Here is an 18046-nt window from a genome sequence, read left to right as displayed (position 1 = left end):
CAAATGTGTTATGTTAAACTACGAATTTCTATATAGAAAATTTCTTTAATATGTAATATACAGTGATAATTGTTTTATTAAAATGAAAATTCGAATTTCAAGATTGACAATCTTACTTAAATTCAATTTATTTATTTGTTTAGAAATTAAACAATATATCATATATCATATCAGTCTTGAAAAAAGCAAAAACAAATTTTAAAATTGTTTTTTAGTTATAGCTTTTTTTCAATCTCAACTTTAGCTCAACTTTAAAGAGAATTGGTTTTAAATAGATTTAATATGTTAATACCAATAAATACTTAAGGTGAAGATGAAATAATTTTAAATGTATTTCTATTTATTTTTAAAGTGAAGGCGGAGGAATAAAATACTCATGATGTTGTTTTTTACATTTTTGGAGATGGAACAATAGGTGCAATAATTTTATTTTTGCATCTCTATTGTTAGTTTTCATGTTAACACCATTTTTCTCAGTCCTATTGTTAGTTTTTCATGTTAATACCATTTTTGATAGAGCTGTTTTTAATATGTTAAAATTAATTTAATCCATTAAAGCTTTGAGATATGTGTTTGAACTATTCGAAAAAGTTAATATAAATGTTGTATTAATTTTCCGTTTGGGAATTGTGTTGTATTGCTAAGCACCATATTTGGTAGTTCAGTGTTTAATATAATATAATTTTAATCTCTAAAACATGATCAGATTTATGGTATGAAATTTGCATATGCCTTGTGTGCTTAATTTATTTTAAAGTCTTTTAGTGCAATCTTGAAATCAAACTCTTAGCTGAAGCAACGCTTTTTTTTTTTTTTAAAGTAGAGTATCTAAAAAGACAAGCTTTCCATTGGTGAATACGATTGATTAGAAATACCAGGAAATCGAACTTAGAGAGCGAGAGAGTAAACAGAACAGAGCGTCTGCGAGAGGGAGAGGCAGCGGAAGAGTGGGAGAGAAAGAGAGAGCAAGACAGCTAAAAGAGAGGGCGATAGGCAGAGCGGGCGACAATAATTAGCTTTTGTTGAGAACAACAATAACAAAAAGAACCGAAACAACAACAATAGACAAGTTAACAACTTTGGCAAACTTATCGCCGCAGTTTCAGCTTTTGTTATTGTTATTGTTGCTGTTATTGTTGTTGTCGTTGTGGCCGGCTCGCTGTCTGTGTCTGTTAATGTGTCTGTAGAAGCTGCCGGGTTGCCAGGTGACAAAATGTTGTTGTAGTTTCTTGCTGTTGTTGTTGTTGCTGTTGTTGTTGTAGGTTTGCTCGTTGACGCATTCGCTGTGAAGCTTGCCGAAGCTTCAGTTGCCATTAGAACTTCGACTTTGACGTTGTGCGATCGCGAGCGCGTTCCGTAAACGAAAATACCAAAAAGCAAATAACACTGTGCTACACGTTGTTAGTTCTTCTGCCCTAAGCTATAAATAGCACTCGCGTGTATTCGACTGTGTGTGTGTGTGTTTTGTTTGTAACTGTAAAAACTTGGGAATCAATGCGCCAAAGTTTTCTTTGCTAATGTGTTTTGTTTATTTGCATACGTTGAGTGGGAAAGAGAAGGAGATGGAGACGCAGAAAAAGAAGAAGAAGCAGAAGAAGGAGAAAGAGAAGGGGAAGGCGAAGGCAAAGGGCTGGAGAGTAAAGTCTAAGGTAGCGAACAAAACTGCAATTAGGCGTCAAGTTGAACGGTTTAGTGCCAAGGTCTGAGAAATGAGAAATGGCAACGCAAATGGGAATCAATCGATTGATAAATTTGGCGCTGAGATCATTGTTCGATTTTTAGGCACTTAAAAATTTATTATACATATGCACAACAAAACGAAAAAAAAAAGGAAAACAACAGAAACTTGCAGATAAGACAACAGATATAGAAAATGATGTATAATGCTGCATTGAATAGTGACAAATGGGTTTCGACACACTGTGCGCACTCAGTCCGTTGACCGACAGCGGCCCCTTTTGGGCGCTCACAGTATAGTATTATTGTTTGTGGATTTGGGATTTCGGACTCAGAGATTTAAATGTAGATTCACATTCAGTTGGCGCACGTACGCGATGCATTGAAGAACGCGACGGCAGACGGCAAAGAGAAGACACACACAGAGAGTGCACAGCAAAAGAAGAAGAAGACTGCAACAAAAGCAACAACAAACGTATTTTTGCTTGGCCTTTTGATATAAACCGACAATTTCCAATTAATTGAGTACTAAATGCGCCGCTTTGGTTCTTAGTTGCGATTTTTTTTTTCTTGTACTGTGCTGTGTAGTTTTTGTTTGTAATTCGCCGCCTTACGGTTGACCTCTCTGCGCTGCTGTCCAGCGCAGAGCAGCGCAGTCAACGTCAGCCAGTGACGTCAGCGTCGCAGTAAGCATCGACAGCGACAGCGACGTCGATGTCGCTGTTTGGCTGTTTGTGGGTGGCTGCAGAGCCATAAATTAATATACTCAGCATTTTGTTTGTATTACAACGGTGTACTCTAATACTATGTGAGTGTATTCGTGTGTGTGTGTGTGTGTGTTGTGTAAAAAATAAATAAAGACAACGAGTGAGAGCGAGAGCGAGAGCGTGCAGCATGTTGCCCAAATAAATTGCGTATACGTAAACACAAAAACAACGATGACAGGCAGCACCAAAAGTTCAGGCAAATGAAGCAGCAGAAACAGCTACAACAACAACAACCACAACAACAGAACGCTTAAAAATCTATGCTAATTAGCTGACAACAACAACAACATAAACGAAAATGCGCTGCGAAATAGCCAAAGAGAATACACAAATCAATAGGCCATTGAGACTTTTGTTAGCCGCTACAATTGCGATGGAAATTACAATTCCATTGTAAAAAACCTACAATTATAAATTTGTTTATTTGCTTTGTGAATTAACTTTATTCTATCAACTACTTATTAGCTTCGGTTGAAGTGTTAAACGCACCCAAAAAAAAAAAAGGAAAAAAACTAAACTATATACAGAAAAAACCTAAAAATTACAATTACATTCGTTTAAAATTCTTATCGAAATATAATCAAAATTTAGTTCTTTCGTTGACACATTAAAAAGTTACCAAGTATAAAATTGAAAGCAATAATCAAAACCAGTTTTCTATCATTCTTTGAAAAATAAAGTAACTATAAAACGCTTTCTCTAGAATGTAACTTTTCTTTTGGCCAAACTTTTCTATTAATAACTTTTGCTTAACAATTTATTTTTATGCCGCATTTCTTTGCAACATATTCTATACAACTTTCACCGCTGCAAAAACCTTTCTCATGCAAACTTCTTTGTCAAGCTGTGGCGAATGTTGAATTCGACTTGCTCTATATATTTATTTTTATACTCTCGCATATAATTTCCATGACAAACTTGCCTCAGAACACAATGAATTTGTCTTTAAAAATAGTATTCAATAGATTTGAATTTTCTATTTCCAGCCAAAGAGTTGATAGATCATTAAACATCAAACAAATGAAATGCTTTTAAATAGAATTATGGATATGATCGTTGAATGAATCGTCTTATTAATTTTTTGCATAATGTGCAGCGTTTGTTCGACTCGATATCAACTTTTAGAGAAATTCGCAGTAAGCACAGAAATTTCATTTCAAATGTTTCGAGTAGCAAAGCAAAATTCTTATCGATATCTACATCGATTGCAAATAAAAGATAACGCACAAAAATGTTGAACAGAAAACGCAATGCATATCTATTGCAATTAGTTGTTGTTGTTGTTGTCGTTGTTGTTGTTATTTTGGTTGCGCAATAATATTGTGTTGGAAAATGAAATTCATTCAGTTACGAGCGACACTTCTTGATAGCACCTCAAAAACCACAAAGACAACGGAAGCGAAACCAAATGAAATAAAACTCAGCCAAAGTAGATGATGATGGAGAAGGTGGAGGGGAAGGGGAAGTGAGGTTGTTATGGAGGTGCTAGATTCTCGTTTAATGTCTGTCTGGCTGAGGAAATTGCCCATTTTAATGGCATTTTAATTAGGTAGCGAATGTTAAGTGTGCTTGGCACTTTAGCTGCGCCGCAGCAAAATGGAAAAAAAAAAACACTTTCAGAATTCTAGAACTATTGTTAATTCAACTGTGAATTGCACTCTTTAAGTGTGTATGTGTGTGAGTGTGTGTGTGCCACTGTGCCACACATTGTTGCATAATCACAATTCCCGCGGCATTTTCCCATTTGCATCACGTGCACATTTCACACTTGCTTGCTCCTCCCGCTTCTCCCTCTTCTTTCCTTCTCGTCGTCTGGCACCTGACACATCACAGTGAAGCTGAGGGAGTCACAGTTCTATTTGCGCCACAATGAAGATGATTATCAGCATCATCATCATCATCATCGTGTTGCAGTAGGCAAAGAAATTGAAATCCATTAAGTACCTTTAAAAATAAAGCAAATACTACTAACCGCATGGCCCACAGATACTCTCTGAACACACATATGTGTTTACATATATATGTATATGTATATATGCTATATGTGTATAGTATATCGGCACACTTTGTGCGTCGGAAACTGCTTCAATTTCAACTCGTAAAAATTATTCAAGTGTACACACACCCCAACAAACAGAAAGAAAGAAGCAGAGGCAAACAGACAGACAGAAAGACAGACAGACAGAAAGTTAGACAACTACTCGTAGTCAGAGGAAACAAGACCAAAAGAATCGAAAGAAATTACGCACGAAAAATATCTTGAAAATGCCATAAGTTGTACATAGATACAGATACAAATACAAATACAGATACATATACAGATACAGATACTGAGAGACTGCGTCGAGTATATTTCCGTATTGAATGTGTAATTTAAATGCGCTGTAATCAATTTGTTTGGGCATATCGAGTGGGATGTCGGAAGTTTGTTATTTTTTTTATTTTTTATTTTTTGTGTGAGGTGAAGGTAGCTTAATTGCTCAATTGATTTACAAACTAAACAATAGACTCAATGAACTTTAGATTCATATTAAAGCTCTTTTTTTTAAGGTGTTAAACTTTATTTGAGCTGATTAGTTTATCTCTTCTTTCAAATAGATTTTAAATACATTTTTATAAAAAAAAATTACCAAAAATATTACGCTACTTGATTAATTGATGGACCTACTAAACAAAGTACTCGATGAACTTCATATGAGATAAATAGAAAAGAGTCAAGAAGATCTCTCATATCAAATAGCTTTTAAATCCTGTTTTAATGAAATATTAAAAGAATATTTTTACCTTGAAAAAATGTGTTTTAGATTTCTTAAATCAACTCAATTTTAACAATAATTTGAGTTAATGTCATAGAAGAACTCTTATTTAAAAATGGCTTTATACTTAACTTGAGCTAAATAAAAGTCATTGAAAACTTAATTTTAAATAGATTTCACATCAAATATTTTTCATAGAAAAGAAAATTAATTTTCTGTAAAGAAATATTACACAAAATTAAAGGCTGCAAACAAAAAAAAAACCTTCAATGAACTTCAGATAAACTTCTCATATTAAAAAGACTTAAAATCCATTTTGAGTTAAATACAAGACATTCAAAAAGGTTTCATACTAATTTTGAGCTAGTTAAAAGCCATTGAAAATTTTAAATTTTAAAAGGTTAAATTCAAATTTTTGTCATAAACGAGATTTTGAATTAGTTTTTTGTGAAGAAAAATTTTAAACAGTGAAGGGTCGCCAAACAAAATTTGATTTTAAAATAACTTTATTTGATTGATTGAGCTAAATAAAAAAGTTATAGAAAAACTCTCAATTCAAAAACTCTCAGTTAAATTAAAGTCATAGAATACATTCCTAAGAGATTTAAGAAATATATTTTACAAATAGAAATCCCAAGAAAAGTAAAATGAACAAGTGAAAAAATTCTCAATGAATTTTATTTAAGATTAACACAAAAATCACAGAAAATTTCTTACTTAAAGTCTTCATTCAACGCAAACATCAAAAATACCTTTCTTCAAAGACATTTTTTGTTTTACAAAAAGAGATCACCGAAAATGAAATGAAATATAATACAAAAATGATGGCGCTATAAAAACCATTTAAAAATGTTTAGCAAATCCCCGAGCAACAACAAATTGTTGGCATCATATTTATTTAAAAATTTAATATTGAGCTTGAATAAAATTTTACTTAGCACAAATTAAATGTTTAGTTGTTTGGCGGCTCATTAAAATTGAAAATGCGTTTAAACGTTGCCAATAAACATTTTAATTTATGATTTGAAACAATTTCATGTGGCAAATTCCAATGGAAATTCTTGTTCAGAAATAAATAAATATGCGCAAAAAAAAAAAAAAAAAAGATTCGTGGGGGGAAACTTGCACAAATTTATTTGTTTGTTTAAAAGTTCAAACAGCTCACAAACGTTGAGCTCTTCATTTGTTGGACTGTCAGTTGGCGTATTCATTGAATAAATAAAAGCAGCATTTTAAAATCGTGCTCTCATCTACGAGTAGTAGCCAAATGTGAGAATGAACTTTTAGTTTCGCAGCCAAGAAAATATTGTTGTGAATATATATAATTAAATATGACATTATTTTTTGCAGCGCAAAAGTTATTTCTCGGTACGATTTTCGGTTCTTTGTTTATAGATTTTTAATTATAGGATTTTTCGTTTCGGTTTTATTTTTAATATGTGCAATAAATTTGTTTGATTTTCAAATCCTTGTGACGCGACTTGGTCTTGATTTTTGTATTTGTATTTGTATTTTCTGTTGTTTTTTTTTTTGTTGGGTTCTGCTTTCGATTTGTTTATTTAAAACTCTCGACACAACAGAGCTCTGCAGCTTTGTTTGCTTTGCACTTTATGCTATGCCACACACTAGCTTGTCTTCTCTATCTTCCCCTTCCTCCACTATCTCCCCCTCTCTCCACACACACACTCCCACTACTTGCTGTAGTTGTTGAGGCAACTGTTGCTCTTCGTTCACTATTTTTAAAATGATCATCAGACGAGCCTCATTATGAATCCCAAATACTACAATTTTCCTTCTCTCCTTCGACTCGTTGATGTTTTCTTTTTGTATATTGCTTTCTGAGTTTTTCTTTCGTGTTTTTTGTGCTGTTCGTGTTTTTGTGCCTATATTGGGGGCCCCGCTTGGCAGCTGGGAACAGCCCATGGGCCATTCCTTGATCGCCAGTTGAAGAAAACGGGAACGCGAGCGCATCGCAGCGCAAAAAAGTCGAGAAAGCAGAATCTTGTCGAAATGGCGCGTTGAGAGCGAAAGTCGAAAACTGAAACGTAGAATTTGTTCAATTTTCCTATTCGGTGTGTGGCCAACAATTACGTGAGATATATATTTATATATACAGAAAGTATATATAGAAATATATAGATCAAAAAAATTTTGTGTGTGCAGCGTCGGACGCGTGTCAAACTTATGCCGGGCGGACGTGATTTCGCAGTTGCTGTCGCTGTCGCAGTCGCAGCTGACGTCGCTGTCGCCGCTGACGTTGACGTTGACGTTGACGTTGCCGTCGCGACTGCTTGAAATGCCGGTTGGGGCATTTGGCTGATCCGGCTGACGGCGCCGCATGGTTCAGTTATTCAGTTTCAGTTGTGTTTCTGCCAGCGAGTCGAGTGACACCGAGAGAAAAAGCAAAAAAAAATACATCCCACAAAACGACAACGACGACAAATAATAAACGAGCAACAAGCAAGAAGAAAAAAACACGAATATAGTAGAAGCAATTTTTAGATTTAACTGATTGAAGCGACGAACGCGGCGTATGCGTAATAACCAGACACAGACTGCAACAAATTGATACAACGCAAACAAACAAACAAACACACACACACATTGTCACTCGAATACATTCGAATACACTCGAAAGTAGCTTACATAAAGAGACTTAAAGTGGTATTAGTAAACAGTTTAACAGGCTTAAACGCGACCTAGACGATGCCAAATAATCGTAATCGTAATCGGAATCGTAATCGTAACAAGCGCAATAAGAATCAAAACGCAAATCAAACTAAACAGCAGGAGGAGCAACAGGAGGAGGAAATAGAGCAGCCAGCAACGACAACTTCATCATCATCATCATTGGCACCCGCTGACGATCATCAGCATAATGATAATAATGTAAATTCTGGCAGCATTTCAAATGGGTCATCAACAGTCAGCAGCAACGATGTTGCTGACCACAACAACAGCTCTAGCAACAACAACGCACAGCAAGTGACAAGAGCAGCGCCAGTGAATCAGCCAGAAGAAGATCAGCCAAAAGATTTAGCTAAAGAGACGCAACAACAGCAACAACAACAGCAGCCAGTGAGTCAGCAACTGATTGATGAAAAAGCAGAGAGCAAAGCTGAGCAAGCGATTGTAGTTGCAGCTGCAGAGCAGCCAAAGGAGTTAAATCAGCAAATAGAAAATAACTCTGAAGAGCAGCTAAAGGAACTGCCAAGGGAAGAGGTGCAAAAGCAGCCAGAGGAAGCGGCACATGAGCAGCAAGAGCAACAGCTAAAGGAAGCTACGCAAGAGCAGCCAGAGCGTCAGTCAAAAGAAGTAGCAGAAGAGCAACCAGAGCAGCAATCAGAGGAAGTGGCACAAGAGCAGCCAATTGCTGTGATAATAGAGAAGCAAGCAATCGCTGCAAATCAGCTAAATAATCAGCTCAATAATCAAGCTGAGCATCAGCTGCAGCAGCAATTAAATCAGCAAGCTATTGAGCAGAAAGAAAGCTGTCAATTAAATCAGTTGAGCAATCAGCAGCCAGTGGAGCAACTACCACAGCAGCCAGTAGAGCACATTGTGCCTGTGATCCTAGAAAAGGAGTGTAATCCATTTGAAGTGCAGTCAGCTGCAGCTGAGCAACAGTTGCAGCAGCCAACAGTGCATATAGTGCCAGTGTTTGTGGAAAAGACAGAAAGCTATACAAGTCAAAGTGCAGAACAAACTGTAGAGCAATCAAAGGAGCAGCCAAAAGAAGAGTTAAAGCAGCAACCTGTTGTTCACTTTATTCCTGTAACTATTGAGCAAGAAGTGATAACAACAAGCAGCAACATGGGCGCCAAGCACTCGAAGCAGCAGCGTGAGCAGCAGCAGCAACAAAAGCAGTTGCCAGAACTGCAGCAACAACAAAAAGAGTTGCCGCAAGAGCAGCAACAACAGCAGCAGCAAACACCGAAAGCGCCTGGAAGTCCACGTCAAGCTAAAGTTATAGTACATCGCATAGTGCGTGAAGAAGTCGATGAAGTAGATGGAACTCAGCAACAACAGCAGCAACAACAGCAGCAACAACAGCAACAACAGCAGCAACAACAACAGCAGCAACAACAACAGCAGCAGCAACCACAATTACAACAGCAACAGCCATTAGAATTCCAACATCAGCATGAGCAACTGCCACAGCAACAGCCGCCGCTCGCCCCATCACAGCAATCACCCACACGCCAGCAACCAGCGCCAGCAACATTGCCGCAGCAGCGTAGCACGAAGGTGATAATCCATCAGATAAGAGTGGAAACAGACGAGGAGGAACGTGCGCGCAAAGGTAAGCCCACGATCGAAGAGATCAGCAGCACCACAGCAACATCAGCAGCAGGCACAGCAGCAACCACAATGCACAGCAATAGCAATGGCAGCATACCGAGCAGCGGCACTTTGTCACCACCACCCAGATATCTGGTCGAATCCCCCTCACCCAAGACACCATCACAAGTGGCACAATTTGGCAGATTCGCTCGCGATGTGCAGATCCAAGAACTCGAACTGAACAGCGATTGCAGCTCAGGTGAATTCAATTTCTATGGCATGCAATCGCCGGTGGTGTGTGAGGTGGACTCGGAGGTGGAAGCAGAGCCTCTGACACCACAACTGCAACCGCAACCGCAAACACCAACAACAGCTGTGGCGACATTCTCGCCAGATGTGCCGTCCAACAGTCGAGCGGAGCAACAGGAGCAGCTGCGTCAGAGACGCGTCCAGAAACGTGTGGCACTTGAATCGCACTTTCTGCCGCAGCTGCTCAGTCCGCGCTATCTGGACAGCATACTGGAGGAGAATAGCGAAACCACAGCCTCAGGCCATGAGCTAGCCTTGAGTCGCAGCTCCTCCAACGATCAAAATCACACTCGAGCTGCTGCCAAGGCAAACGAATCGTTTCCTCGCAGTCAACTCGATTTCAGTCGTCGGCACAGACGTCGCGAGGAGCCGGTGGCTCTCATGCTGGAGACAAAGCTGCTCGATCAGCCCAGCGATCTGGAGAGCTGCACCCGACTCCAGAGCACACTGTCACCTCAGTCTGAGGATGCCGAACTTGTTTACCTCAGCTCCTCAGCCTCGAGCAGCGTCTCCGATCTAATGGAACTCGAACTGGAGCAAGCTGCCGCCTTGGCTGAACGTGCTCTCATCGATCTCGACACGGATGCCAGCAAACTGATCAATCGACCCAACGATCCTGACCGCTTCAGTCCAGCTACTACAGCGTCCACAACGGAACCGATCAGCTCAGCCAATGAAACGGAAACCGAGGGCGAATGCGAGGTTCGTAGAGCGATAACTAATCAACTAACTAATGGAGACTTTAAGGCGTAAAACTTGATGATCGATAATTATTTTTGATAGTATAAATTAGTCATCAGAATTGAGTATAAATTTATAAATTGCAATTGAATAATTTATAAATTTATTAATCTATCATGGGGCTATCAGCAGATTAGAGTTCAAGGAAGCGTATACCGCTAATTGATAAATAATATATACATGAAATTTGAAATACATTGCTCGATGAAAAGTACAAATATACAAATTGATATAGTTTACAAATTATCGACTTACATTCTAGGCTTATACACTACAAAAGAGCGATCGACGTTTTATTAGTTTAATTATAGAAATATTTTTAGCATTCTGCAGTGTAACCTCCTTGTAAAAGAAAATAATAGTAGCGTATAGTACATGTTGAGCACATAAACCTTATATTATATTTTATGCCTCTATAAAAAGGTTCCTTTGAGATCACTTAGTTTCTATGACAGATTGCTCGAAGAGATTAGTACAAATAACTAGAGCCAATACGGTTTTCCATTAACAATAAGTATTCATCTATAAAATTTACAAATTATATATCAAAGATTCAATATGAATCATTAAAGTGTATTTCAAGTTAAGAGTTCCATATGTGCATATAATCGATATATTTCTTTAGGAAACAATTACAAATAAATAAATTGCATGCTTTACTAAGAATAGTATTGCGTTGATACGTTTAAATTTAAAAATAATACAATATCTATCAGGCATCAATATTTAAATGTTTTAGTGAATGTAAACTATTAATTTATTAATCAAAGTGAAAATTGCAATAGAAAAAAAAATTTCAATACTTTGAGATAAGTTGAATGGCATTTCAATTAAGAAATACCTTTTTGTTTTCCATTAACCAATTTCATTTAATGTCTTCGTACATTGCGATAAATGTTCGAAAGTAAATTAGTTGTTCAACAATGTTTAATAGTTTTTAAAACGAATGTATTTCAACGTTCTGATGCAAATTCTTACAACAGATTAGCATTTGACGTAGACAGCGTTTAGTGATCGTCGAGAGACAAGGTGAGGGGTGTCTGATACAAAACGGGCAAATCGGGGTCAGGTTGGCGAATGGTTTCTCTTGAATGCGCCATAAACATGATGTAGGCCATGTTTATGCATAGCACGCACTAGAAATAATCGAATGCCTAGCAATTTTATTGAGTAATAACAAAAAGCTAAAACTAAAAAAAAAAGAAAAATAACACAAACAACTTGAGCTAAGCGAAAAAACCAAAAAAACAAAACACACAAACTATTGCAGGTCGAAACGGAAGTGGACACGGAAACGGAGACGAACGTTCAGTCGAGTCGGGAGAGCACACCTGTTAATGCTCATCGAGGCAACGAAGAGCGAACATTATCGCCATCGCCAGGCAGTTCGCTATCATCGCTGCTCAGTGCTGCGACGACGCCGACGCCAGCAGAGGCGCCAACAGCGACGCCCACGCGAGAGAGAGCAACAACAGCAGCAGCAGCAGCAACATCGACAACATCGGCTGAGTCCAACGAATTTGGCCTGAACAAATTGGCCAACAGTTCAATTGCAGCGTCGTCGCTGTCGGCAACGCGCGAGGAATTTGTTCGCAATATGGAAAAAGTGCGCGAATTGATCGAAATGACGCGACGCGAAGAGGAAAACGTCGCGAGCAACGCAAGTGCTTACCACAACGGAAATGGTAATGATAATAACGTGAACGTAAACGTGAACGTGAATGGAAACGGAAACGGAAACGGGAACGTAAACGTGAATGAGCAACGTAGGTCAACAGTAGAATCGCCACCGCCACCGCCTGTGCCACCGCCACCCAGCAGCATGCACTATCCCACTCCCACCACCCCCCCAACACAGGCAACGCACGTGCAACTCACCTCGTTGCTGTTGAAGCGTCAGGAATCAAATGATTCGCATTGCTCCGACAGCACACAGCACAGTCAATGCACTGCCATACACATGGCCTCGCCACCACCCACAAACGAACCACCCACGCCCCCAATACGCCAGCAACAGCAGCAGCAACCATTCGCACCCCCACAGCAACTATCCCAACAACAACAAGAACTATCCCAACCACAGCTAACACAGCAACCAGAATTGGAGCTTAGTGCAATCTCACAATTTGCAGGCGAAACGGAAGCGGAGCGTATCAAGAAACTGCGTCTGCTATGCACCGAGACCTTGGCCTCTATGCCCTATGGCGAGCAGATGCTTGAGGAGCTCGCCAGCGTTGCCCAAAACATAACCGAACAGCAACAACAACAGCAGCAGCAACAAAAGGAACAACAGCAACAACAATCGAGCAACAACATGCCTTATCCTTTGCCACATTTGCCGCACATCAGCGAGTTGCAACTGTCGCTGGGCGCAGCCAAGAATGATGCCTGGCTGGGATTGCCGACGCAAGCGGATCCCAAGTTGTTGGTCTGTCTATCGCCCGGTCAGCGTGCTTTGGTCGAGCAGCAATCATCAAAGCAATCGGCGCCCGATCAGCTGCTGGATGCACATGAGAAATTCGTGCAGCGTCGCGGCTATCACGAGTTGAGCGCTGAACAGGTTCGAGCGATGGACAGCGAGCAACTGAAACTGGAGCAGGAGCAGATGCTGAAAACGGCGGCGAAAATGCGTGAATTGCGCAAGAGTTTGACGCCGCAGCCAGAAGAGCAACCACAACAGCAACCACAACAACAATTGTCGCCAGTGCCGCCGCCGGTGCCAGTGAAGAGCGCTGAGACCGCAGCGAAGGCAAAGAGCAACCAGGGCGATGACGTAAGCCAGCTGAGAAGCAATAGCAGCAGCAGCAGCTATCAGAAGGTGATCACATCAGCGACATCATCATTTGAAAATAAACCGACAGCAGCTGATCAGCAACAGCAACAGTCAGTGTCCGAAAAGTTGCCTCACTCATTTGACCAGCGCACGTCCAGCAGCACAGAGCAACAGCAACAGACTAGAAACAGCAGCTACATGAGCAGCAACAGCAGCAGCAACAACAAATTCCCAGCCAGCATGGAAAGCGAACTCGCACGCATGTTTCCAAGCATTGCGCAGCAAGGCGACATCTTTGATGAGCAACGCAAGCGTTTCTCCAACATCGAGCAGAGCTTGAAACCTGCGCAAACAAAACGTTACTCGAACATTGAAACGAGTTCGTTTGAGTCGAAGAAACGTGTGGAGAACGGACAAGTTGTCTACGATTACAGCAACAGCAGCCGGGAGCACCAAGAGGAAGGCGAGAAGCCACAAGCAACAACAGCAACAGCAACAGCAAATGGCAAATTCCCATTGAAGGTGCATCAGATCCCAGTGCGTTTGATCGAAGATGAGGTGGATAAAGCGCCGCCAGTGCCACCGCCGCCGGCACCAGCAAATATTATGTCAGCTACCAAATTAAATGGCAAGCCAAACACTTTCATTGATGACGCACAGCAGCAACCACAACAGCAACAGCAACAACTGAGCACTGAGAGCAACCGCAACATCTCTCGCAGTGAGCAACAGCTCAAGGTGAACAGCAGCAGCAGCAGCAACACTTATGAGGAATTTCGGCAACGTGCCAAGGCAGCAATCGAAGCAATTGCTCAGCCAAGCAACAGCAACAACACGCAACCTTCGCAGCCGCCTTTGGACAATGAAAAGCTGTTCAAGGACTTTGATGCCTTGTCCCAGCAGCTCAATGCCGAACTGCAAACAAGTCGCGTCCAACGCGAGCAACGCGACAAATCCGCCTCGCTCTACGATCTCAGTCGCCTGACGCAGCACACCAACAACCAGAGCCAGCAGCATCTCGAGCAGCTGCAGCAGCGACGCCATGCGCACATGCAGGAGCTGGAGCGTGAAATCGAACGCTCCGCACGCTCCCGCCAGGAGCGTCTCTCCTCGGTGCCACGCAGCAGCGAGGAGCAACAGCCTGTGGAGTATCGTGCACGACGCGCCGAATCGCTCTGCAATCTGCAGCAGGAGCCGCTCCAACGTCCGCACAGCTCAGCGGAACATTATCGTGTGCAACCACAGCAACAGCAACAGGATGATTGGTCGCGTTATGCCAGCGATTTGGGCTACTCGGAGAACATTGCGCGTCCGTTTGCACGCGAGGTGGAGATTTGCTATCAGCGGCAGCATCAAAGGCAACCGCTGGGAATACGCGCTCCCCGCTTGTCGATGAGCACCAACGATTTGTCGAGCAGTAGCTACGATAGCTACAATGCGTATGGCGGAGCGCGGAGGCATGCACCGATGTTGCAACAGGCGCCGCAGCAACAGCGACCACATTACGCCAGCTGCTATTCGATGATCGAACGTGATCCGAATCCCACGTACATCAGCACCACCTCAAGGCGTGGCGTCTCCCCCGCCCCACCGGCACCTGTCACCCCGCAGCCGCCCGCTTACGATCGGCAGCAGAGACGCGCGAGCTTGCCACGCGAGTTGCACGAACAGCAGCTGAAGTACATACTCAGTAAGGAGGAGGAACTGAAGCTGGAGTTTGAGCGTTTGCAGCATGAACGCCGTCGCCTGATGGACGAGATGCAACGTGCCCCGACGGTGTTGCAAGCGCCGCCGCCACGTCGTGATAGCTATCGACCGGCGCCCAAGTTGCCCACGCTCAGCGAGGACGAAGTGTTCCGCCAGCAGATGGCCGAGGAGTGGATGAACAAGGTGGCGGAGCGTGAGGAGCGACGCCAGCACAAGATCATCAAGATCTCAAAGATCGAGGATGAGCAACAGCATGCCACCGAGGAGCAGGCGAACATCAGCGATGAGTTTCTCAATCGCGTCAAGGAACGTCGGCATAAGCTCGCAATGCCCGCAGACAGCGATTGGGAGAGTGGCGCCGAATCGCAACCGAATCTGAGCAAATCGGGTCAGGCGGCAGGCAGCGAATCGTCGGATGTGGAGGCGCCATCGATGCGTGTACTCGAGGGTAAGGCGGAGGCAAATCTGCGCGAGTTGCCGCGACATTTGCGCGAGTTTGCCAAGTTCGCGAGCAGCGAGCAGCTCGAGGGCGGCCAAGGGCATGTGGATCGCATGGAGGAGCAGGAGCGCAGCGAGATGATCACGGACAATTCGCATAGCAGTGCCAGCAAGAAGTCGAGCATTGTGAAGACGTACAAGGTGTCCAGGCTGCCGCCTTCCGTACAGGGTGAGTGTGCCGCTGAGCAGGACCAAGCGACCATAGTAGGCGTTGCTGCTCAACGTTATCGTTATCGCAATCGTGCGAATACCGCGAAACTCGTTAGTCATAATGTGCAACTAGGCAACAGCAACAGCAATAGCAACAGCGATTGCAACTACGCTTCTGTAACTAGCTCCCGCCGCTCCCCATCGCCTGACACTGGTTGCGGTTCCAAAGTTCCATCCAAAGGTTCCTGTTCTTGTTCCTCTCCCATCCCCAGTCCCACCTCCTCCACTGCATCCTCTCCCGCAGTCATTCCCTCGACCCTAACCGATAGCAACAATAATATTGCGAGTGCAAGCGCATCGTCGACAGCCGGCAGCATTCTGAGCACAGCTCTGCGTCTTGGACTGTCTGTGCTGACGGCCTGGAATAAGTTCAGCTAACTTTCTTTCCAAGCACTCGACGGAGTAAACTGCTAGAATTTATTATGGGAAATTTACCAAAGTACATACAATTTTCGTAGCATACTTTTTGGTGTTTGCAACTTGTACTTAAAATAATGATATAGAAATATATAGTAATTGCCGGGGAAATAATTTGGAAATATATTTAAAATATGCCAGGCATAATGAAAGACAAAAAAATTGTAATAAAAATTCTACTAAGCTTAAAATTTGCTAAATATTTCAAAGCATACTTATACTAATATCCAATAAATTAGCTAAGAATTGATCATAGCAAACTTTTTGGTGTATACATGTTTTAGAAGTACATTGAAAAACATTGTGGCCTGCAAAGTGAATTTTAAATATTTTTTTTAAATATATCAGACATAGTTAAATAGAAATAAAAATATAAATTCAGCTCAGTTTACACTTACCAAAATAATTCATAGCTTTCTTTTTGGTGCTGCAATAAATTTCCAAGAAATGTTCACAGCAATTTTTTGGTGTTATTTTAAAAGAAATGCAGACCTTAAATCGAAATAAATTGAAAATCTTTTTAAAATAAGTCAGACATAGTTAAATAGAAGTTAAAATACAAATTCAACTGTTAACAAATCACAAAATATTCTATAGCATACTTTTTGGAGCAAACAAATATGCCAATGCAAAAAAACAGCAAATTGTGTGCTAAGTAATCCGCAAATGTTTATAATATTAAATGGAATTTGTTGCTTGTAAATTTCCTAATAAAATCTAGCAGATTGTTTACTTTTGTAGAGTGTATAATTAACTCATTTGGTGATGGCTCATACCCCACATACAATAAATTGCTGCTCATCTCACAAAGCACCACACATCACACTCTCTCTCGCTCTCTTGATATATTCCCATACAAATGTGTTTGTTGTTGTAGCAATTCTCTCTCTTTCTCTCTATTTCTTTGTCTCTCTGTCTCTGTGTGTGTGTGTCTCTTTCTTTTGTATATCAAATTTCTCTCTATCGCCGCCCTCACACAGACGACAACAATGAAAACACCAACAGCAACAACCACAACAACAACATAGACAACCAGAGCAACAGCAATATCCACAACAACAACGATAACAACAACAGCAACAACAGTAATACAACATCTACAACAACATCGCGTCAAAGTTGTCGTATAGAACATGAAACCAATTCCAAATCGAGTCACGGCTCCATTCCGAGCCCAAGAAGATCAACTCCAGCCACATCGCCATCGTCGCCATTTTTGGGCCACTTGCATAGCAATTTCGATGAGCTCTTTGCCCATTCGCCTTTCCGTTCGAAAATCTTTGAGGAGTTTGACAAATATTGGCGTAATTTTGAGCACACCTCATAGACCGTTCGTTTCTGACATCCCAAAAATAATGCACGCGCAGCAACCTTTGTTGAAATGGAACCGCCAGCAAACGCTTTCACATTAATCAAATTTCCTTCTTCCCCAAAAAAAAAAAACCCAGCATAAAATATACTCGACCCTGCAGCATGCAGCCTACTTATAACTAAATAAAAATAAAATAAATAAAATATTAAACAAAATTTGTTCCACTTAAAATGATGAATAAAATGACAAATGATTCTTGTGAAATTATAGTTAATTGTTTTTTGAAATTAATACGAAATTATTTAAATATTTCTAGTGTTGTTGAATGTTTAATAAATGACAAAATGATTAACCAAACTCAAATTGTTCTATCGTCTTTATTTTGTACGCATGCTCCTCATAAATATATACATCTTCTACTATATAAATATACCTTTATTATATTATTATATATCTTTATGTGTGTTTTATCCTAGCCGTAAGTTGTACCACAGAGAGAATTTGTTGCGTGTTAGCGCTTGTAAATGATGCATTGCTTGATTGACTAATACTAGAAATAAACACATACATAAATATTGTAGTATGTCTGACTAAT

At 40.9% G+C, this 18046-nt stretch overlaps 1 protein-coding gene across 16 annotated transcripts in view; it reads left to right on the top strand.

The window, feature by feature from the left end:
• Positions 1-1300: 1300 nt before the first annotated feature.
• Positions 1301-18046, top strand: part of LOC133842761 (sorbin and SH3 domain-containing protein 1) — a 50290-nt gene continuing 33544 nt past the window's right edge. For 3 of the 16 annotated variants that reach the window (XM_062275990.1, XM_062275983.1, XM_062275986.1), the window contains exons 1-2: positions 7066-10495; positions 11805-15681. In XM_062275990.1, coding sequence (XP_062131974.1) covers positions 7907-10495; positions 11805-15681 — 6466 coding nt within the window. In that variant the 5' untranslated portion in view covers positions 7066-7906. Of the gene's footprint in view, positions 1401-7065; positions 10496-11804; positions 15682-17119; positions 17797-18046 lie in introns of those variants that run through there. The other 13 variants (XM_062275989.1, XM_062275988.1, XM_062275982.1 and 10 more) reach the window with 9 other exon arrangements.

The sequence above is a fragment of the Drosophila sulfurigaster genome, chromosome 3 (genome assembly GCF_023558435.1).
Source record: "Drosophila sulfurigaster albostrigata strain 15112-1811.04 chromosome 3, ASM2355843v2, whole genome shotgun sequence".
Classification (NCBI taxonomy): domain Eukaryota; kingdom Metazoa; phylum Arthropoda; class Insecta; order Diptera; family Drosophilidae; genus Drosophila; species Drosophila sulfurigaster.
Note: the sequence above shows the minus strand (reverse complement) of the source record. Positions and strands in the feature narration are given on the sequence as shown.